Below are 22,794 nucleotides of genomic sequence, written 5' to 3'. Positions count from 1 at the left end.
TAAACGGTCCAGATGTCCCGATTTGGTGATTTCTGAAAGCTGGAGAAAATCCCTCAATATTTTTCTTGTTTCTGAGATATTTTCCTTATGAAGCTACTATCACCCTTTGTTGAAGGCAAAATACCAGATTAGATGGACTTCTGCTGGCATAGTAGTGGCTCTGTTTTTATAAAACTACTTTCACAGTAATTTTTCAGACTGGAACTGCACTTTAAAACAATCTCACCAGACTTGGAGTATACTGTCCGTGCTCTGACCTTATTGTAACACATCTTTTGTATAACCCAGACTGGATTACCGCAATTAATTCTCTACTGGCTTGCCTGAAAGGCAGGTCCAGCCTGCAGCTATTGCAGAATAAAGCAACAGGCTTATTACCAGAGAAGAGCAGATGGGATTTGTAGACTTCCTGCTTCTTTGTTCTCTGCATTGGGAGCCTATTAGTAACTATACTGATTCAGAAATTTCTACTATAGGATGCCATGTAAATAGCATCCTATAGTAGATCTCTACTGATTTAGGGCATATAATTTCTCAGCTTTAGGAAACACAGGTTTCAAGGGCACGTTAGAACACTTGGGGTTGGTAGTAAACACATTTTATCAATTCATGGAACCATCAAGTCTTCGTTGTGATTTGGAAAGAGACCATGAAGTTCTGGGTTGATGAAACTCATCAGCTAGTGTTGGGATACTGAATGGAGCTCATTAACAATTTATTAGTAATGTCAACGCTGGGAGGAGAATAATTTGTGTTTAAAAAAAAGAAACAATGAGGTCAAATATTTTAATGACTAAGACATTCAAACCATCTTTGCAGAAGACTAGCAGGCCAGCATGAAGACCATGAGACAGTGTGTTCATGAACACACATTTTATCTGCCAGCATCGCTACATGAAGATACATTGTTAGTGAAATTCCATGTTAGTGAAATTATGTGTACATTTTAAATTGAGCAACAAATACAACATAGTGAAATGCATTTTTACCCTTTACTAGATTCACCTGTCTAGGAAATGCCTAGAAAAAAGGCAGGGTCTCTCACACTGACTCTGAGCGTGGTAGTTGAAGTGTGTGCAAGCTTAAGCTGTTTTCTACCCATACTGCTGGGTGGAAATTAGGCTCAAAGCAGTCCCACTCAGGGAAAGGCCAACCTTCTGGAGCATTTTCTTGGGGATGAGATGTAACGAGCCTGATCCTGCCTGTGATCAATTCATCTGAACTGCCTGGAAAAGCTTTTGTACCCATGCTAGGGCACTATGCTCAGTCCTAAGCTTTTTTCCTTCAGGAACTCAGTTCTGAAACAAGTGTGTGTGCATGCACAACATTTGCATAGGCGACACAAACAGCAGAGGGCAGTTGAAAAATTGCAACTGCTTTTACTCTTAACTGAGGACAAGCATTTCCATGGCGACTCTTAAGATCATGTGCCATGATGCTACATGCTCTAGCATGTCTCCTGATGTATCTCCAAACTGGTGTCTGCACTAGATTTTTTTAATGATACAATGTCCTGACCACACTGTCATGTTCCTGTTCTGGCAACTGAAAAAATCAAATGATACCTGTTTCCTGGGTTTTTGTTGGCCCATTAAATAACTTGGCTTGCCTGGTTCAAAAGGAAAAAGTTATTCCTCCATTTTGAATCTCTTTTGGCTATTTCCTCTGCCTCATTGCATCACCCAGCACTGATATTATCATAAACTTCTTGGCTTTTTTTCATTGTGTATTATTGATGTCTAACAAACTCAATATTATATATGCTGCAAATTACCTTTTTTATTACTTCACAATCTTACTGGATTAGCATACGTGTTTCTAAGAATTAAAGCTAGTACCATTATTAGTGATAACAAGCTGAGGCCTTTAGCCTGGGGCTAAACATGTAGAAACTCAATTCTTCTTTTACTTGTGGGAATAAAGATTACAGCTATCTATAGCAGTGAAAACTGGATTATGTTACTCACTCTGATGACGCATGGCAGAATTGGGGCCAGATGGTTTTTACACTCTCAACGTTTTTCCACTTCTTTCTTCCAAAGAGATGCAGGAGACCAAACAAAAGTTTTGGATTAAGTGCTATCCGGTTGCCATGTAGTACGCTGGGGGCCGTTACTTACTCTGTTCAGTGATAAAAGTTACATCACCTGTAAGACAATGCTTCTGTCTTCCTCTATCTTCCTTTTCAGCCATTCTTGTAGTACCAGTTTTTATTATTTGCACCGTAAGAGTGCTTAAAAGACTGACAAACAATAGTGCTGTTGTCCTGTGCATGTGCAGAAGAAAGTTTCCAGACTATAAACAAAAGAGAGAAAACTGTGATGGGCTGGATGATTTCAAAGTTGACTTATGCCCTGAACAGTGAATTAGTGTCTGTCCATCCTTACATAAGAAACCTGAGACAGCGACGAAGCACGGTGAAGGCAGTGGCAGCTGTTATTGTTACTACTACTCTGCCTAAAGCTGATACTCAAGAATTGGGTAGCGACTGACTGATTGCCATTATTAGCGGGTGGCCAAGCAATTTACAAGCTTCCCAGAGATTTGCTCCCTATTTCTTATCAGAGCTTTAGGAGACTTCAGGTCGGTAACTTGGGAGGTTGTCCCCTGTAGTTATAGCTAGGGGAAACGAACCCACCGAGGGTTGTGCGATGGCTGAGCCACCTCGGGTAACGCTGACTCACCTGCTAGGTGGGAGGAAGGCACACAAGCAATGGTTTCTTTCAATACGGGGCAACGAAGGACAATGTAAAAACGCCACCACCAGAGAACGTTATTCATCTCTCTCTCACAGACCGGAATGTTACAAACCCATCTGTGTATCTGGGCTGTGTTAAAGGAGGTCATTTCAATACGAGGGCATCTTTCATCTCAGGGGTTCTTACATTCATAAACAATTATGTAGCTATGTGTTTTCTACTATGCCTGGTTTACTCTTCTTGCTTCACCGGCAACGCATCTTCAAAAACACGTCGCTTCCCTCGCTACAAATCAAAACCCCTAGAATCAGCACGTTTGAAGCCCCCAAACGCCTGCTTTTGGCTGAATTCGTTCCTTTCAAGCCCAACAAAGCCTCTGTTTGCGATTCCCATTCCCATCACACTTTCAATCTGCATAATTATAACCCTGACACCACCAGGCTCTAATTACACGGCTCACGAGAGGAGCGGCGTCCTGGGCCACATCCAACCCGCGGGGGGGGGAAGGCACCTTTGTTTAAAGACCCGCGCGGAGGCAGCGCCGCCGCCCCCGGGGCTGCCCGCGGAGGTCCCCGCGGAGGCGGCCCCGCCGCCCTTCCCCTGGGCTGATGGCGGGGGAGCCGGGCGGCTCTTTGTTCCCGCCGTGTGCCTGTGCGCGGCGCTCCGGCTGCCGGAGTGGGAGGGGATCGCGCCCGCGTCCTCCGCGCCGCTGACGGGAGGCGCAGGAGCAGCGGCAGCGCAGGGCCGAGCCGGGTCGGGCCGGGCCAGGCCCCCAGCGCGGCGACCGGCGCCCCCGCCTCCCCGCCGCCCGCGGGGGCCGGGCGCTGCCCTCCGGCGGCGCGGCGGAGCAGGTGCCGGCGGCGGCGGGCCGGCAGGATGGAGGCTGCCTTGCTGAAACCGGCGATGATGGCGGAGGTGAAAGGGAGCGGCGCCGGCACCGCCGTCAGCGCCGAGCTGGAGGTGAAGAAGCTGCAGGAGCTGGTGCGGAAGCTGGAGAAGCAAAACGAGCAGCTACGGAGCCGCGCCGCCGCCGCGGTCGCCACCGGCCCGCCCAGCCCGCACCTGCTGCTGGCCCCGCCGCCGGCCCCCGCCGCGCTGCGCCCCGCCAGCCCCCCCGCCGTGGCGGGCGGTGGGGCCGCGCCCTGCATGCCCAGCCCGGTGCCCACCCTGCTCTGCGCCGCCGCGCTGGGCCCGCCGGAGCCCCTCGCCTACTTCAAGCCCTCGCCCGGCCTGGCGGCGACCGGCGGCGGCGGCGGGCAGGAGGCCGGCGGCGCTCCGGGGGCGGCGGCCACGGTGCTGGACGAGGTGGCGGTGCTGGAGCTGGAGGACGGCTGCTGCGGACAGGACGAGGATACATGGTACTTGCGGCTCGGCCCGGCCCCGCCCCGCCCTGGCGGTGCCCCCCGCGCCCCGCTGTCCCTCGCCCCCCGGTCCTCCGCCGGGCCGGCGGCTCCCGCCGCCCTCCGCAGCCCGCTGGTGCTCTCCGGTTCGCCTTAGCCCCCAAATCTACTCGATCTCCTTCTGCTTAAACTTAAACCTGTATCTTTATTTTGTTTTCTTTTTTCTAAAGTCATCAGTGCGGGGGTTGACCCAGCCGACGGAAGGGGCCCGTGGCCGGGCTGGGGTTCAGGTGGGGGCTTTACGCCCCCTGTCTCGCCCAGGGGGTCGCGCCCTCGGCGAGGGGTTTGTGCTTGTTTTCCCCTTTGAGAGAGATCGTCACTCTTTAATTTCAGGTCTCAGCCTGGTTTCAGCCTCATGTTTACATAAGGATTTAAAAATAGCGGAATTGTTCTGGGAAAGCCTTTATCTGAGCAGTGCTGCCTCCCCATCCTAAAATCTCTGCTCGATTGTCTCCCATCATCAGGGCTTTGGGAGGGATTTTGTCTTTTAGACATTGATTTAAATGGTTGGTTGTATATCTTAAGCGCCCACATAGTTCCAAAAGGCATGGCTGGGTGCTAGTAAACTGAATAAAACCAGAAATGAATAGCGAATGAATATAGCGGACAGTAAAATCGACCTAGAGGAATGATAACGCTCACTTAAAAACAAATAGAAGGGGAAATTACAGACTAGAGATGCAAATAAATAAGTAAGCCTGGTGCCTCAAAACTTGCCTTGGAAACGTGGATGAACATCATAGGGACACTCTGGAATACTATGGAAATCATTGGCTGCGTAATCATGTTAAACGTAATTGATACTCAATTGTTTCAAAGTGTCAGTAATAAAATGTATATTATCCATATTTAAATAACTGTTTTAAGTATCTATCAAAGCTTCACTGTAGTTTTTTTATGTGGTTAGTTTTTAAATCGAGCTGAAGTTTGCATCAGCTGAGAATAAAATACAGTAAAATGCAGCTGTGATACGTGTAAACATCCTTATTTTTGGTAGCAGAGAAAGGGTTTAAAAACTAATCCAAATATCATAAATATTTATTGAATGATGGCTGCGTGTACTTCGTGGTACAAATAAGGCCACGCTGCAGTTTCCAAAAATTGCTTTTTTGAGAATCATCAACAAATTGTACGGAAATTTTTGTCAGTGTGTTTCATTGTGTGCCGTTAGTCTGCGCAGGGCTGTTACGGGGTTGTTGATCCCGATTTGAATCAGATTTTACCTCGGTCCTAACCCCTAGCTTTCCTTCACATAAAGGAATAACGAATTTGTTTGATCCTAGCCTGTTTAAACAAAGTGTTTTCCCTGTGTGTATTTCAGGGCAATACAGTGTTATCTGATGTGCCTCAGTAGAGTTTCCTATTTGATTTGCCCCCTGGAAGCAATCCTAAATGCTTTTTGGGGGCCAAAACTTATCTTCATGTCACACACATATGTGTCCACAGGAGGAATTTGGTAACAGGGATTTCTTAACAGATCTATTCCTCTAAGAGTGAGTTGTTTTAGCTGTTGAACGTTTTTCGTTCAAGGCTATATGTCTGACGTTGTCCACGAAAGGTCAGCAGTGTGATGCCAACTGCTTGGGGCTTTTCTGTAATGTCAGTCTTTAAAGCAAACTGCTGTCTGGAAAGCCAAGGACCAGCAGCCTAGTTGTTGATTAGTAATTTTAGGTCTTAAATACCTTTGCTTTTTTTTTTTTTTTTTAATTGCAGTAGCAAACCCACCAGAATTGGCATCATTGCAGACAAGTCAGAACCTTTTTTTTGCTGTTCAGCTTTTTACACAGAGATCTGATCACTGAGAATTCATCAGTCAGATGTTTAGCTTTTGAAGCACTTCTGCAGGTTAACAGGAAAGCTGACAGCTTTTTTTCTTTCTTTTCGTTTTTCTCGGTATCATTTTTTAAATGTGTAGCCAGGCACTGCAGGAAGTCGGGGAAATGAGTCCTCTCCTCAGAGAAATTCAATAGTTGATCTCTGCTGGGATTGCCAAGAGAGATAGCAATTGCAGTGAGGATATTTATTCTTTGTGAGCTGGACAGAGAGTGCTGATTGACTTCAAAGGAAAAAAAAAAAAAAAAACCACACCAAAACATTGAGCAGACCCTGGAGAGCAGTTGCTCTCAGGGGACTTGGATAGCTGTTGAGCCAAAACCCTGAAGGTAAAAAGGCTGCTGCTACCTGTTAGTGGTCCCCTGAGGAGCTCAATCCTTTTTTTTTTTTTTCTTTTTTTGGTCTTGCCTTTTGCACCCCCTGTCTGCAAGGCCAGATTCCTTTGCAGCCCATGGAGTGTTTTTCTGGTGCCTGAGGATCTGCCTCTGACTGTCTGCAGCCCCTTGGATCAGAAGTGGTCAGGCCAGGGAGCTGCGAGCCGTCTCCAGCGGCCAAGAATAGTTCCCGGGAGATTTGTGCTCTCCCAGGTGAACCAACATCAGCTTGTGTCCGCTAATCTGCAAGGACAACAGCAGCCATGCAGATCCCAGCTTCAAGAATTTCCCTGTAAAATCTGCTTTGATACCTGGCTTCCTAATGTGCTTGACCATCTGATTAGTTGCCTACTCTTGTCTGAGAATAGCACATATACACTAACTTTTCTTGCATATTTTTTTCTTCTGGAGTTGAATATTGAAATTGGATTTTTATTGTTTCTCACCAAATGTTTTCTAATCTTTAAAAATCTGACTTGTATAACATTTGGTTCATCTGGGAGAAGATACTGTGTATGAAAATTAAATTATAATCAGCACTGACAACCTGATTGTTATATGTAAAAGAGTGAATAGATAACAATGAAATTGTGACTTAAATGTAAAATTAAATACTGAAATTATCTAAGCTCCAGTAAAGATAAATATAAAAGGGAAAACTGGTAGCATTTTTGGTGTGTCTATAGCACCTAAGGCATTTGAACTTTGGGCACTGCTGAAATTCAGACAGTGGTAATGATGAGATGCAAGATTTTTATGAGAAATATACTTCAACTTTGTTTTGACGTGCCAGATATGTAGAGTTCATATTTTGCCACCTATTTTTCTGAGGAGGGAAGAAGAAAACTAGTGTAAACTCTTCTACTTTGGAATATCTTTTGTTATTAGAATACCATATTGCAGGCCTTTGCACTGTTATAAATTATTAGTGGGCAGGAAAGTGAGAATATAAAAGTAAACTTTTAAGTATTACATATCTTGCTGATATTTTTGCGTATTTTGCTTAAGGTTGTACGTCTTGCCTACCAAGACTCTCACTCCTCAAGAGAAATCCCTGAGTCCTCTGCAGTGGTGCAGGCGTGTTCTGGATCATCCGAGTCCTGAGATAGAGGCTGCAAAACGTTCGCTATGCTTTAGATTGGAACAAGGTAATCTTATTCTTTGAATTCCTTTACTAGTAAGTCAGCATTTTTGGTCTGGCATTTCACTAGTGTTTGGTGATTTTCACAATTTAACAAGCTTTACAAATGACAGACAAGCAGTTTTTTCCAATGTACGCAAGTCTTCCTCCAATACATAAATGCTAACAATTGTTTGAATTTTTTTTTCTGATCATGCATTTTTAAAAGTCTTCTCCTCCTTTGTTATCCTTTTCTTCCCCTGCATAGCTTGTGTCTTTTAAACTTGGCAGTTTTCATCTATTGCTTAAAATAGTGTATCTCTTGGCAAGAAAACTCTGATGCTAACTTTACTCTTGGTATCTCTGTTGAGATTTGAAAAACAGTGCTTTTGGTTTTTTGTAAAGCCAAAATTATCATGGCGCTATAAAATTTTAAAGGTCTATTTGTCCACATCTAATGTAGTATCAGGACTTTGCTAAGTACAGGACAGACCAAGAAGAGCTGTAACTTCACTGCTAGCACTGCTTTGTTGGGCTCTCAGTCTCAAAGTACCAGGATCGATCTGATGACAGTTCAGTGCCAGTGAACTTGTAGAGTTATATCTGGGTGTGCCAAATGGTGTTCTAAATAAATATCAGCCAGCATTATTTTTACTTTTTCACCACCTAGGGTCCCATTAAGATTGTAATAAGTGTTGTTGAAGAAAGTGATTAAGGTAGGATATTACCTTAAGGTTTATAACTCACTAGGAAAGAAGAAGCAAATGAACAATATAGGAAGATGACAGGAGAAGGAAACAAAGCTAATGACAATATGAGCATATGGTTGTATAAGCTAGCTACAGCTGTCATTAAGAGAGATTGAGCATGTTCCTATACGCTTTGGAGGATATGGGTAGCTGTGGATTAGTCTTATACAAAATCAGGCTTTTAACTGAATCAGTCTCTGAAGGCATCTGTCCCTTTACATTGACTATAAAAGATCCTACAATGATTACTGTCCTAGCAATATTTAGTTGAGCTCATTTGCCTGAAGTTAGGTTGGCCAAACTGTGGTTCCTTTGTTGCTAATCATCCCACCTAGCTTTAGGGCAGAATTTGACTCGTGATTTGGACACCTAAGTTCAGGTGTCTGTAGCATGAGTGGGTGTCCGTGCTTGGCAGTCAGTGGGTGTTTTGTCCCATTGAGAAGAATCAGGGGAGCTGCTCAGGTGACAAGGTGTAGGTGTTGGCTGTAGAATGAAGTCAACAGCTCTCGAGTCCACTGACAGTAATGGGTGCTTGGCCCTCTGCTCCCATCTGGTCTCATCTGAAGGTATGTCTGTGTGGTGTAGGGCATCCCAGTCTGGAGCTGAATCTGGTGTAGAAGCTCCATTTAGGTTCCCCGTGTAGGCATCTAGTGCTATTTGAGATGGCCTCGGTTCCCCTGGTTTCCACTCAGGATGGACACAGACCTTCCTTAGGTCCCGTGTCTTATCTGTCATTCCTTTGATGATATCTTGGCCTCCCAAGGGCCTCTCAGATGGGCAAGTGCATCTAGGTATGGGCAACTTAATCAGGCCCATAATGTGAATATAGAAACAAGCCAGAGGAGTGCGTGACCTATTTTTTCTTTACAAGGTATTACTGAAATTTAATAGGCAAATTAAAGGTAAATTTATTCTTTCAAATTTAAATCACTCTATGGTTATCAGTTCAATTTCTCTCTGTGAAGAAGTCACAGCAAGTGACATATGTCACAGAGTTATGTTGCCAATGAGTTGCTTTGATCCATATGTTCTACTCGCGATTGGTTCATGAATTTCCTGGGCTCTGTAAAAAGTTTCTGAGAAATTATATACCATGTATAAAACTCATTATGGGAGCAGTATGTTCAAGAAGGGAATGGATTTGTGTTTCTACTGCAGCAATTCTATGCTAAAATTGTTTTCATTAGTAATTCAGTTAGACCTGATTAACTCTTATTTCTAAAGATTTTTTTATCGCCTATACCTTTTACAGATAAGACGTAATAAGCAAATGTCGTATATCTTACCCTAACTTTGTAGAAGTTGGTTTCACTATATTTATGTCTTCCTCAGTTTTGAAACCAGATGTGAGGTATTTCTAAGGATCTAATAATCCTGTCTTAAAAGTACAACAAACCTTCTGTAACCTGGCTTTCCTGGCTTTTGTTTTGCAGTGCACTCTGTCAGTAAGTATATGTGTATAAACACGTACACATAATTTTATCCTAATTTTAGAAGTGACTCACTAAGAATGGCATTTTTCCTTTCTGGTACTAAAGTTTCAAACATTGTACTTGTAAATTGGACAGTGTTTTCCTGTTTTAGCCATATGCCTTGCAAGGGCATTTTAGAGGGATTTTGAAATCTGTTGTGCCTCTTCTGTTTGGCACTGAGCCAATGGTGACACTGAAGTACTTGAGAATTATTAAATGTGTAGTCAAAAAACATTTATAATATACCAATGTGTGATTTCTGAAATGGCTTGTTTGTAGGTAGAATTTGCTTAGTAATTTTGTCCATGGTGCATTAGCCAAAAATTAATCCAGGTTAGATTGTCGTAGTTCTTTAGGCGCTATAGTGCACATAGAAATAAAAAGCTGTAAAAATTGATTTTTCTCTGCAAAGTCAGCATATCTGAATAAATGCATACAGAGCGGTGTGAGCCAAAAGAAGTAAATTTTGTCAGGCTATTTTTCTGAGTTTTAACTAATTCCTGTTCTCCTCTTCAGATTTTTAAATCTGTGCTCATTTATTCCTGCTCATGTAAATTTTCCTTATTACATTATCCTCTGATTTTCATAAAAGTATTAGTTGTCTGAAATATCCCAGCAGCAGGCTAGCTCATACCAAGGCTAAAGGTCTTGTGAGAGACTTCTGCCAAAGCAGTCCTAGGTAATGAAATAATACAATGACTTGTGGTCTTTCAGGCTGGAGGATCACTTGAATAATGCTATTCTACTTTTCACCTTGTTGTGCTCACCAGCCTGTTTATTTTTCTAGTGAAAATGACTGTTTTAAGTATTTCATGGTGGAAGTAAGATTTCATCTTGGCATAAATTTTTAAGGGTATAAGCACAGTGATGGTCCTCAGCAGGTGGTTCTTCTGTGAACCGCTGTGAGAACTTGGACCAGCTTCTCAACATTCCTTTGGTCTACCACTAAGTAGGTAAAACTTCTATTGTGTTTATAATGAACTAGGCTTGTTGCAAGTCCTGTTTCTGTGGATTAAGCATGCTAACTGTAAGGAGGATGAAAGTTAAATGTAACCTCCTATGATAAGATTTTTGTTTGGAATGGTTCCTGTTTTCCATGAGCAATTACAGTGTTGAGGTAATACTTGTGTTTTGTTTTTTCTTCCTCCATGGCCTGACCTGTATCACTTCTTTCTTTTTGCTCTTCTTCAGTCATCTTTTGTTTGAAACCTTTCTGGTTGGTTTTCTTTACAGTAGTTCTATCTACTGTACGGTCAGTTCCCTCTCCCTTTGGTTTTTAATCTTGCTGTCTATTTTATTTCTTCAGGTTATTCAAATCCACAGGGCCACATAACAGTCTTAAACAGTGTAGTGGAGCTTTTTCTGTATTTTCTTGGTAGTACTTGGAGATGTTGGGACATGTCAGTATTAAGCCCAGTGACCAGAGAGATGTGATGTGTAAACTTCCTGGCTGGTGCAGATGGGTATAAATCCTCTGAAATTGATGAAAGGGTGTTGATTGACACTCTGGCTAAAGATACCCTGTATAGATTCGCTTCTGTAAAATGCTCTGGAGGAGACAGGTGGATAAACTGAGGAGTTAAGAGGCTTACCAAGGAGTCTGTCTGTAGGAGCTCAGCTTTTATGCAGGGCTTCAAAGCGTATCTCATCCAATTCAGCTTTCCAGACAGAAAACTCCTCTTTCTTGGAGAATATAGATTCAGAGTTTGGCTTAGATGAGTTCTTATTCCGAAATGCTGCTTCGGATGCTTAAAAAGAGTAGGTAGCAGAAGTCTGTAGGTTTTGCAGTTAGCTGCAGTAATTTATAGTCTTAAGATTAAACTCTGCTTCGTTTCTTAAAATGAATAATGTACTTCAGGATTAATCCTGTTATGTCATCTGTGGATGGTAAAGTATGTTGTGAAACAGATCCATTGTAGTTTCTCTCCAATTGCTTATGATTTCACAAAACCAAAGAATCTTATCAGTGAAATTTTAGCCTTTATTGTGCTGGATTTCAGTGTCACATGTCAGTTATGTCCAAACATATACCCAGAAAAACTAGGGGGGGAAGAAAGAGATGTAATTTGACAGTACTATATTATCTTTACCTGTAAAAAAAAAAAAATCTTAGAGCTGGTAGGGCCCCAGGTAGAATATTTTACCTGTATATGTAACTTGTTGCTTACACAAAGAGGCCAGGTTCTGTCCTATTCTCCTAATTCACTTTCCCTTCCCAAGGTTTCATAATGAAGTCATTTACTTTGAAGTCTTTAAGATATAAAATACATTTCATCAACTGTTAAGAATTGCTGTCATAGGGAACTTTTACACTCTAGTCTGTTAACAGCAGAAGCAAACAGAAAATTCTGTAAATGGATGAAAGCTTTTATTTTGTATGCTTGAGCTGGATCCAGTGCTGCACCCAGTGCAGGGTGGGTTTTTTTTAATTCTAAAATGGATTTAAGTTTATTTCCTGGCCATTGATGCATCAGAGATGTATGTTATAGCACTGAGGACTGGATTAATAAGATTTAATACAACTTTCTCATCCTTATTTTTCATATGTAATGAAAATTAAAGTTTTATGTAAAATGCTTTTGGGGTAGCAAATGATAATGTGCTGAAGCTTGCAGATAATTGGATTGTTGTTGCCATCATAAATAATAAAATTTCTAAAGCTCTAGAAGGAATGAAAGAAGTGGCACGACTGATTTGATTTTTTTCTGCATATGTTTCTGATAATAAAAGGTGATGAGCAACTGTAATTCCTATCAGCATCTGAGCACCTTTTGGGGAATGCAGCATGTCAGAGGGCAGGATGCATAGCTGTCTTCTGCTGCAGTACAAACTTAGTGCTCGGAGCGCACATACACATGCACAGGAGTTATTTCCTATTAGCTTTATTTGATGTAACCTGTTGTAACAGCTGCATAACTCCAAGCAGTTCTTAGAGGATTTGCAAATGCTGATATCACTGGATTTTCTAACACAGCTGCTGAGGATGATTTGTATATTTCAACTGGGAAAAACTTGGGTTTGATAGTCTACTTGCATTTCAAACAGAATATTTCTCTCTACCACTGCAGCATTTCTACTTTGCGAGTAAACTTCAAGATAGAAATATTTGGTTGAAAACCCTTATGGCAGCAAATGCATAGAAGATCAGACACTTCACTTTTTATTCAAGTCACAGTTATCTCTTGCCTTTTTAATACAGCTCTTAGGTATGACTTCTACTTTTTATTAAATTAGAATATACATACCATTTAAGAATTTAGTTTTCTGTTTGTGGATTGATTGTGTGCAGCTCATAATTAAATATTTTCTTAGAATTGATTCCTGGTTGTCATTACACTTACAAGAAGATGCTGAATTCTGAAGTCTATGTAATGTGTGGTAGAGAGATGGTGTTGGATCTTACCTCAGTTGAGAAGATGCCCATCTCATTCTAGAATATAAGTGCTCTATTAACCCATGCTAACCACTGAGCTAGGATTATCAACTCATCATGAGTGGTTAAACAGCTAGAAACTATGAAATTTTATGTGAGGATTTCGGTAGACTTATTTAAAATAATAACATAAGTTTTCAATATAGGCTCAAAGTCTGTAATGCAGCATATGTCTAAAAGCAATAGTAGTAGCAACATCCCTGAGACCTAACGCTAAAATAAAATCAGTGTTATCTAGCAGAGTACTATCACTGGTTTTATTTCCAAATTATGCAGGTGCTTTCCTGGATAGAAATTAAAAAGAAACCTAGGTTTTATTAATGGACCTGGGGGCACTTGAAAACTTATCCTCTGAAGATATTTTTTTGATGGAAAAGAGGATCTTTTCAAAACTGGGCTGTTCTGGAAGCTCTCATTTCATTTTTGTTCCTGATAGTCTATGTGTCCTGCTCGTTGTTTGCTAGTCCCCAAATTATTGTTACAGCTTTTGTCTTACATGCTGACTTTCTTTCGCTGCCTATTTTTGATATCTGCAGAAGAGAGCTGGGAATAACATTTCAGAATGTAGGCGAGCCTCCCCCATGTGGTATATAGAGGTAGCGCTGCTCCTTTACTAAAATGTTTATTTCTGTGTTTTCACTTTAAGGGAGCACTTTGGTTCTTGCCTTAATATTATTGCATCTTTTGGAAAGCTTTTGTTCAGACTGTTTTATGTCATGACCCCTAAGTATCTTTTGGTTGGTTACCTCTGGTCCACAGTCCTGTAAATATGCCAGTCTTTCTGCTTGGCAGCAGACCTTGCATTTTAATATATTAGAAAAGTTGATTATCTGCACTTGCTTTACCAAGTGTTCCACATCCAGCATATCTCTGTTCAAATTTCATGGAAATACAACATTTACACCAGTAATTTGTATATGCACACACTGAAGGAGCTGACTGTTTCATGTGGCTCTGACTACCAGAATAGAGTTGGGTAGTGTCCTACTTGGTAAACTGGATGCTGTGACTTTGTTCTTACTGCCTTAAACACTGAAAATGGAGTTACAGGAAGTTAGTGCCATCTTTGTCTCTGTGAATTTGCTTTTACCTAGTCATCATGGAAAAATTCTTATAATAAAATAAAACTCTTTTGATTCTACCTGATATTGAAATACAGTCAGTAAGCTGTAATTTGAATACTTGAGGCATAGGCATTCACAGATTTGCTTGATCTTTTTTTATGTTTCAAGACAGAAGATAAATTCATACAGATGATAGAGACATAGGAGTTTATAAACATTAAATTCCTGAGCGTTTTATATAATTTTGCTTTCAAGAGCCTCCCCTCAAATACTGTTTTCTTGATTTTACTTCTAGAATGGGATATATTTGTAAAATTTATAATTACAGAAAACGTTTTCTTGTGGAATATTCACTTTTGGTGGGGTCACTAAGCCATTCTTAAAGTCTTTGAATGTGGCTTGATCAAACACTGTAAAAGAATACTTCATTAAAAGCTTCATGCTTCTGAGAAGTCTGAGGGAGAAAAGTAGTATTAGTATGCCTGTGGGACAAAAAATTGCTTTTGTCAGCAAAAAAAGCTGAAACCTAGGTAATTCTTGTTCTGAAAAGCATTTTCAGTAATTTAAAGATTACGTTTTTACTAATTTTAAAGAATCATAAGAAGATAAGCCACAGAATATACTTCAACATGTTCTTGAGTATTTTATTTTGATTGAAGTATTTGGCTATGAGATGTTACAGAAAACTGACGTGGTGTAACAACTGATTTTTAAAGTGACATTGAGCTGATATGTAGACATTATTTATTTATTTCATTGTTTTATTTATTTTATAAATGTTTAAAATTTATTTATTTTATTGTGTTACCACAATAAGAGTCATGTAAACCAAGACAAAAGAGGTATTGGATCACATTCACTGGTGAATTTGGACCACCGTCACCATTTCTACAATGTAAAGTACCCGTAAACTTAGTCCACACAGGTGGATGAGATTGAACGCACTTTGTAACACCAGGCAAATCTGTATGAAAACAGTACTTGGGGAGAGCTTTTTTCTTGAGAGCAGATGGCTGAGCATCATCAGCCCTGCGTGCCCCTCCCTACCTCAGAGGGTCATTGCAAATGCATTCTGACTTCGAACAAATAAGTTTTCCCACTTTTGGAAGGAAAGCCAGCTTCTCTTGTATTCACCTGTCTTCCACCATTATGTAGTACCAATGTTGATCTTCCTACCTGTGCTATATTAATTCAGGGTGAGATAACTTTTACCTTGAAATGCACATTTCTAAAAGGGTTACACGGAGGTAGAGGTGGCTAACTTTGGCGAAGGTGTCCTCATGCAGTCAGATAAATTCCACTAGAAGAGTTGATGAGTTGTATCCTCTGCTGCACAGAACAGAAGATCAGTTAATTTTTCTTCTCACTTAGTTTTGTCTGCAGCTGCTGGAAGACAGATTGTTTCTGACTAAGTATGATATGGATTTGTAACTAGAGAGCTGGTTTTGGTACTAAAGGATATGAATAGTTTCACCTAACTATAGTAATTTAAGTTAGATGCCTGGGAAAAACTAGCTGTCTGTTGACTGTGAAGAAGCCACAGGGCAATACATCAACCTGTCTTACTCCATTCTTAAGCAGTTGTCTGGAGATACTAATTTCTCTCCACTAGTTAGATAAAACTTTGGAGTACTTAACATCGGAAGGAGTTAGATGGCAGTATTCCTTTATACTTTTAACAAGGCTTGAATACACTCTTCATTCTGCAAGAATAGCCCTGATGTCTTTCATTCAGAGATGGTTTCTCATTGTTTCCTATTTCTTCAGTCATGGCACTTCAGACCTTGCTCATAATCATTTGTTTAAGTGCCTAAGTTCATTCTCCAGAATGGTGATACACAGAACACTTTGGGATTTTTTTGGTGTTTTCACATGCTAGTAGCTGATCCGAATCTTTATATGATAGGCACAAAAATGTTGTGCCATAGTCCATACACTGGTGAAATAGTTGGTGTAAATACTATAGTATGTGCCCATTAGTCTTAACTGAGATACATGGGATATTGCTTTGTGTTGCATCTGAATCACAGAGGAAAATCTGGGTGACTGAATCTCCCTTGGAAAGATTTTTTTGTGTCTCAGTAGTTACGAGAGGCAGACATGGAGCTGTTTCTGTTGTGTCTGACTGTAAGTACCTTGTCCTTGGGTCTCGGGCATTTGTTATGTGAATTCATAGAACATGCTATGTCCCAGATTTATTTCACCTAGTTTTAGGCATGTGTCTGGTATACCTAATTTAACAGCACAATCACTTTGGCTGTGATTACTTTGTCTTAACAAGGATCCTAAGTGTAATTTGACATGTTCTTTGGTCCTTGAGATAACTAGATGGGGCAGATGGGTATGATACAGGACCTGCACAACAGCCTCACTTAAACTGGACCAGCTGGAGCACCTCAAATGTCATTACAGTTTGGTTTTAGACAACTGAACCATGTCCCTGCTGTTTTGTGCTGAACGGTGGGCTCTTCTCCAGACTGTACGTGTTTAAGTGAAGCTGTGTAAGCATATGAGATGTGTTTAGAGTGGCCAAATCCAGTGGACTTCAAGACGCAAGGGAGAACAGCGATCTGTTTCTCCAGAGCTGAAGTTGGTGGAGTCTTAGACCCAGGAGATTCCTCCTCTCTGGTCCACTAGATGTGAGACTGTTGCAGTTCCCTGTTCCCATGTCCAGCCAGTTGTAAGACTGAGTCTTGCTAGCAGATCTCATACCCACACTTACAAATTTGCAGTCATGTGGGTCTCTCTGGTGCTGGCCCAGACCTATGGTCGCTCCAGTGTTGGGCCCCTGACCCACACTCCCTGGTAGCTGACCCCTAGATCCATTGTCCCTGTGGTATCCAGCCCCCAAACCTCTGGTCCTATTCACTGGCTAGTCTGACTTGATGTTTGTTGGCATCTCACATGCGTACTCATATGGACCTCTGTTAGCTGGCCTAGACCCAGAGTGCTCCAGTGTCAAGCCTGTAGCCCTATAGTTGCTTGGTAGCAGGTTCCCAGACCTCGTGTCCTGCTCGCTGGCTAGCATGGTTTGAAGCTTGCTGGAATCTCTCACACACACGTGTGCGTTTGTGCACTCACATGTGGCACAGAGAACACTCTCTGTGGAGGAAAATAGTTAGATTTCAGTAAGAAGTAGAAAGACACTGATCAAGTGCTGGGCTGGCTCACACCAGTGGCCTGACCAGCAGGTGTTTGCACATGGTTGGCCCTTCTCATCCCCCTTCTCTTACTTCCCATGTGTGTTCGTTACCCATTCATCATGATCTCTCACTTTCTTTGCCCTCGTCTCCTCCTGAATAAGCAACTTGTCCCTAATTCCCTTTCCCTGTTAGTCCCAGTTTTGCTAAATCTGTACCCAGATTTGTTATTTCTGTTACTTAGGTTGTCTCTACCTTACATGGTGTCACGTATCAGGTTACCAAGACACTGGTGGGCAAGACACCGCTCCCCAAAAGGTCCCTGGTGCTCCCTTGCAGCTGCCTGTGATGTTTGGCTGTTTCTCCAGTAACCCCCAGTTCAGCCCCCTGTGAGACCTGGCCATCCCTTGCTCACTGTCAGTCACTTTTAGCAGCTTCACAATCTGTTCCTTGTTACGATGAACACCATCTCGTATCCGGTCTGTAGTTCCTCGTGTTGCATCCAGTTACCTTCACTTCTGGACAAAGAGAACAAGCCATCTTCTGGCATACCTTCACACAAGCAGTATTTAAATTTTCATTATAGCCAATAGAAAGACAGGGCTAGGTTTGGTTGTCAGCACTGATGCATTTGAAATGCCTTGAGCAGAAGTCTAAATGGCGCAAGGTGCCTACATGTAGGCAGCTGAATTGAGCTGTAGATCTCCATTGACTGTAAGCAGAGCTTAGGTGCAAAACTTACTTGTGGACATTGTAGACACTCAGAGGAAACATCTGCGGGCTAGTAGTGAATGCCTGAAACAATCCTAAGAAAGAAGGTTGATTTCTTTTTCTTCTTAGGGATATGTGTTCGTGTCGTAACATTTTTTTAATAAACATTGGTTTTATTGGTAATGAAATTGCATTAATGTCTTCAATGATACATCTGCAATGATTATTGTGCAGGTGACTTTAATATGTAATCTGTTAATTTGAAGGAATTATTTTAAGAGTTTTGGAAGGAAAACTTGGAATTATTTTCAAACTAATTCTGGATGTAGCTTTAGGCTTTAGCTTTTAAATTATTAGCATGTTGGCATATGGCTCCCAGGATTTTTCATGCGTCCTACACTAGTATATATTCAATATTTTGTCCTTTCTATTTAGAGTTGCTTCTTACATACGAAGAAATTCAGTACGTGCTTTATATTGGAGCTATCATGTCACTGAAAAGTTACCAGCACACAAGAAAATAAGTCATGCAAGATAACTTGCACTTGCATATTTTTAGCACATGAACAGACTTTAGGCAGCATTTACTGCTTGCCACTTCTTTTAAAGTCACTTGAAAACCATGTAAAGATTTGTGTCAGAAATGAATGTAAGCTGTTAGGGCTAGGGGCTGTCATTTGTTTTATCCTTCAGGAGTGGCTCATATAATTACAGTTTCGTTGGGCTCAAGGTACTACCACAGTATAGCCTTAGTAAAAGAGCAGGATTGAGTATTAAGTCTTAAGAATTTGCATCTGACTGGTAGCATATCTTTTTTAAAAAATTTTAGAGTTATTTGGCACTTGATGTATTTGTGATTTTTGACTTCAGGCAGTTTTTTCTTCATAACATGTCTTAAGTCTGTTACAGGTGCAGGGAAGGACTTTGTAGCCTGCAGTGTGTGTGTGGTAGCAACTCAGTCATCTGTTGTGTTGTTGCCTGCAAATACAGAGGACTGGGCTTAGTGTCCTGACGCCTTAAGGTCCGTCCTTTCTAGAAGTCCACCATGTCCTTCAAGTAGCTCAGTGAAACACTAGCAAACCTTCTTAATGCTCTTTGTTCCTCCTTCCCAACCCACAGGAAAGGAAGGGGCAATTTGTAGGCCAGCACGAAATAGGGCAGGATGGAGTCATGGAGGGAATCATTGCTTCAGACTGTTCCTCCATGTCACCAGTTTTCTTTTTCGTCATTTCTGCTTCATGTGTAGCAGTTATACAGCCAACATTAAGAGTGCCTCATGGTTGTTTCTTAATGTCTTTTGAAACACTGGGTGTGAAGTACTTCACTGTAATCACAAATGGATCTTTATTTATAAATAAAAAAATAAATTTCAATTTGGAAGTAGGCACATATGTTCTTGTGTTGGACTTAGTCCAAAAAAGTTTTTGTTATTTTTGGTGTGTGTGGGAGCTGATAAATCTGAGATCATTACTTGGAAGAAACAAAATGGTTTTTGTGGAGAAGCTTAAAGAAATATTTCAAACTATGTTGTCCAAGCCCATTTCTGCTTCCTGTGGACATGACAGGTTCTGGTGGTGGAAACACTTAAAAGATACTGTAGAGTGCGTTTTACCCTGACAATACATGGGCAGAAGGATGTTGCAGTGGTGTAATAATGGTATTGATGGTGCTTCTGCAACTTGTGTGCCTTGACTCCTGTCTCTTGTGCCATTCCCTGTTGTACTGTACTCTTGGTTGATAATGTTATACACCTCTCTCCTTCTCTGTCACCTTATACCTATGTTACTTGTTTGCAAGGAGCAAGGATTGCCTTTTTGTTAAATGCTTGTACAATTCTTGCTGCAGTGTTAGATACCTCTGGGAGGTGCTCGCAAGGCAAAGTTTACTTAGGGAGTCTCTCTTGAGATGCCAGAAATCACCCCATGGGAGCTTAAATTTAGGAATATGCTCTGAGTTAGTGCCAGGAGAAATCAGTCTTTCTCTAAGGAGTCTGAAGAGACTAGTCTGCTTAGGCTAAAAATTGTCATCGCAGAAGCCCTGACCCCCATGACAGTAATGATAATGGTAGTGGTATCTATATCGAGCATCTATATTTTACCCATTTTCCTAGGAGTAACTGTTTGGTTAGTACTTCTTAATTTGACTCTAGGTTGGTGTTGAACCTTAATTCTACGCAAGGCTAAGTATTCTGAATACTTTATTATATTTGTCAGTCACGTAAACCTCTAGGAGAACTTTTCTTAATCCTAAAATTTCATCATTTTTTCCCTGTTTGGTGTTTTAGAAGTATGAAAAACCTATTTTACAGTATTTTTATTTTTGAAGGGTTTTGTATCTTTTTTCTACTTTGGGTAATAGTGTTAACACTTCTCATAATAAGCATATAACTGTGCCACCCGCTATATTTATCCAAAAGCCACAGGGGTCCTGGAGGGTAACTGCTGCGTTTGACCTTGTTTTGAGCTTTTCCAGTCTGATTCAATATAGGCAGCAGGTATGCTTATGCAAAGAAAAAGAAGTCTACCATCTTGCAACAGGGTGTCAGAATCAGAAACCGTGGACAGGCTCTCTTGCAAAACCCTCCTGCCAGAGGTTTAATGTGTGAATAAAGATGGCAAGTAGATACAGTCGTAGGGAGAACTATAATGTGTTTATGGGTGTTTCTTGGATGCAGGGGAAATTCAGGACTAACCAGTAAGGTTAGAAAAAAACACAGTTTAGGCTTAATGTTTGAATTATTTTATCTTTCTTGCATTATGATAAATTATCAAGAGAGTTATATCTCAACAGACACATATATTTGAATTTCACCTGGTAGGTAGTTATGGTCCTATACTGTTAGGAGAAGGATGGGAAATTGTCCTTCTATGAGTCTGTTATTTACAGAATGGATCCCTTACCCTTTATGCTTACCTTCCTTGGAGATGGTAAGGTACAAAAGAAAAAAGAATTATGTATGCTACCAGAAATTTTAAATTTAGGAAATGTAATTAGCTGTATTTTTCTTCCAGCCACCCTTCTCCTGAGCAAAAATTTTGGTCTTCGATGCAAACTGTTGCTAGCATATCTGGTCAGCAGTATAGCACATGTCCAGTTAGGAGAACTGTCATACATCCTGCATGGCATGTAGAAATGAAGTTCTCTTTTTATTAACTGGAGCAACACCCTAGCTACCTTCTCTGAAGTAGTGCACTAACCACTAGATAATAGTCTTTTTTTTTTTGTTTTGCTCTAGTCTAATGAATAGACTAAAGGAATAGGACGTCTACAGCAGAAGAGCATGAGAGCACCTACTGTAGTAGCTCAGGTCTGATCTGCAAGGAGACTTGAGCTAATACCTGTTCTTTAAATCAAGCAGAGAAGGGATGAGTAGTCTTGCTCCTCACCCTAGAGGAATCCCCTAAGCGTAGACTTACAGAGTGAAAGGGCGAAGGCACCCTTCATCTTCCTCAATTTTGTGGATGGCAGCTGAGCCCTTCTTGAAATCTCTATTAAAAAAATCTGGTTTATTCTCTAAAATAATCCTTTCAACATGGTTTGTTTCTTTTTTAAAATAAATTTGGTTACACTGTGGTTGAATGTTTGCCCTAATTAATAAATATTTGTGAAGAGTTTTAGTTGATGTGATTTTATTTTAATTTTTTTTCTGGAATGATGCTTTTACTATGGTCTCCTCCCATCTTTTGTTCAACTCCTGAGACCAAAGCTGCAGAAAGGGAGCCTGTCCTGCAGAGTTCTGTGGGAATCCTGTGATTGTAATGACTCAGCTCCTCTACTGAATGCACAGGAAGATAAATACGATGGCACTGATGATCTTAGACCTACCAGTACAAAGACACAAAGACCCAAGATATCACAAAGCAGCTGCTGTTCTCTAAGTGATGAAAACAGCATTTCCGAAAGAGTGGATGCACTGCTATCATTGGGGTTTTAAAACTGCTTTTGGCTGATTAAACTGGAGACGTCTAATGTACAGTTGCAGGAGATTAGGGAGATTTATTTCTGCACAAAAAAAGCCTGTTAGGTTAACTGGTTTGAAAATAGGACCCCTTCTCAGACTACAGTTAAGAAAATACAGGAGACCTGTACTTTTTTGCTATGTAGAAAGCAGGTTGCTGACAAGATAAAAGCTTCTCATGTTCTTAGTAGCCTTGAAGGGTACGCTTGTATACAGAGCATATACAGACACGCAAAAGACCTCTCACCCCTCCTTGCTGTGTTATCAAAATGTAAGTAGAACCTAAGAGTTGATCCTGTCACCGTGTTGATCCAAAACCTATTGAAATCACTGTAAGTCTGACTTCCTTGTGGTTTTTGCATTGTCCTTATGTTAGTTCCCTAAGGTATTTCACCTACTAATTGTATACTGTCCGGGATAAGTGTCAGAACTTTGAGAGGAGTCTGCTGCTTTATATTTGAGGTTAAAAAATGATAAGCTGAGATTCAGTATTTATTGGTTCCCATGTGACTGAAAATATAGTAAATTTATGCTCTTGATTTGGCTGGCAGTGATGAGTACAAATTGTTTAAAACTCTGGAGGTTGATTCCCCATAGTCAGAGATTTTGCTTGAGGAGGACTTTGCAATGCTTGCTTAGATGCCACTTAGAGCTACACATGGTATTGCACAAGTGTTGGGAAGGTCAGGTCTGTGCTGGAGATGTGAATGCAGCGTAGTTTTGTGCATGAAGAATGTGAAAACATGTGAATCCATGACCTGCTTTGACAGATGTCCCTGGTATGTACATGTTTGTTTGGAAAGTTTTCCTTGTATTGATACAAATTCTTTAGTTCATGGCA

The 22,794-nt window shown here is 41.1% G+C and overlaps 1 protein-coding gene across 2 annotated transcripts in view; it reads left to right on the top strand.

The window, feature by feature from the left end:
• The first annotated feature begins 3,469 nt into the window (after window positions 1–3,469).
• SLAIN1 (SLAIN motif family member 1) overlaps window positions 3,470–22,794 on the top strand; it is a 54,541-nt gene continuing 35,216 nt past the window's right edge. Inside the window, exons 1-2 of one of the 2 annotated variants that reach the window (XM_074859451.1) lie at window positions 3,470–4,057; window positions 7,315–7,454. In XM_074859451.1, the coding sequence (XP_074715552.1) occupies window positions 3,576–4,057; window positions 7,315–7,454 (622 nt within the window). In that variant the 5' untranslated portion in view covers window positions 3,470–3,575. The remainder of the gene's footprint in view (window positions 4,058–7,314; window positions 7,455–22,794) is intronic. The other variant, XM_074859452.1, reaches the window with a different exon arrangement.

This window comes from Strix uralensis, chromosome 2 (genome assembly GCF_047716275.1).
Source record: "Strix uralensis isolate ZFMK-TIS-50842 chromosome 2, bStrUra1, whole genome shotgun sequence".
In the NCBI taxonomy this organism is placed as follows: Eukaryota; Metazoa; Chordata; class Aves; order Strigiformes; family Strigidae; genus Strix; species Strix uralensis.
Note: the sequence above shows the minus strand (reverse complement) of the source record. Positions and strands in the feature narration are given on the sequence as shown.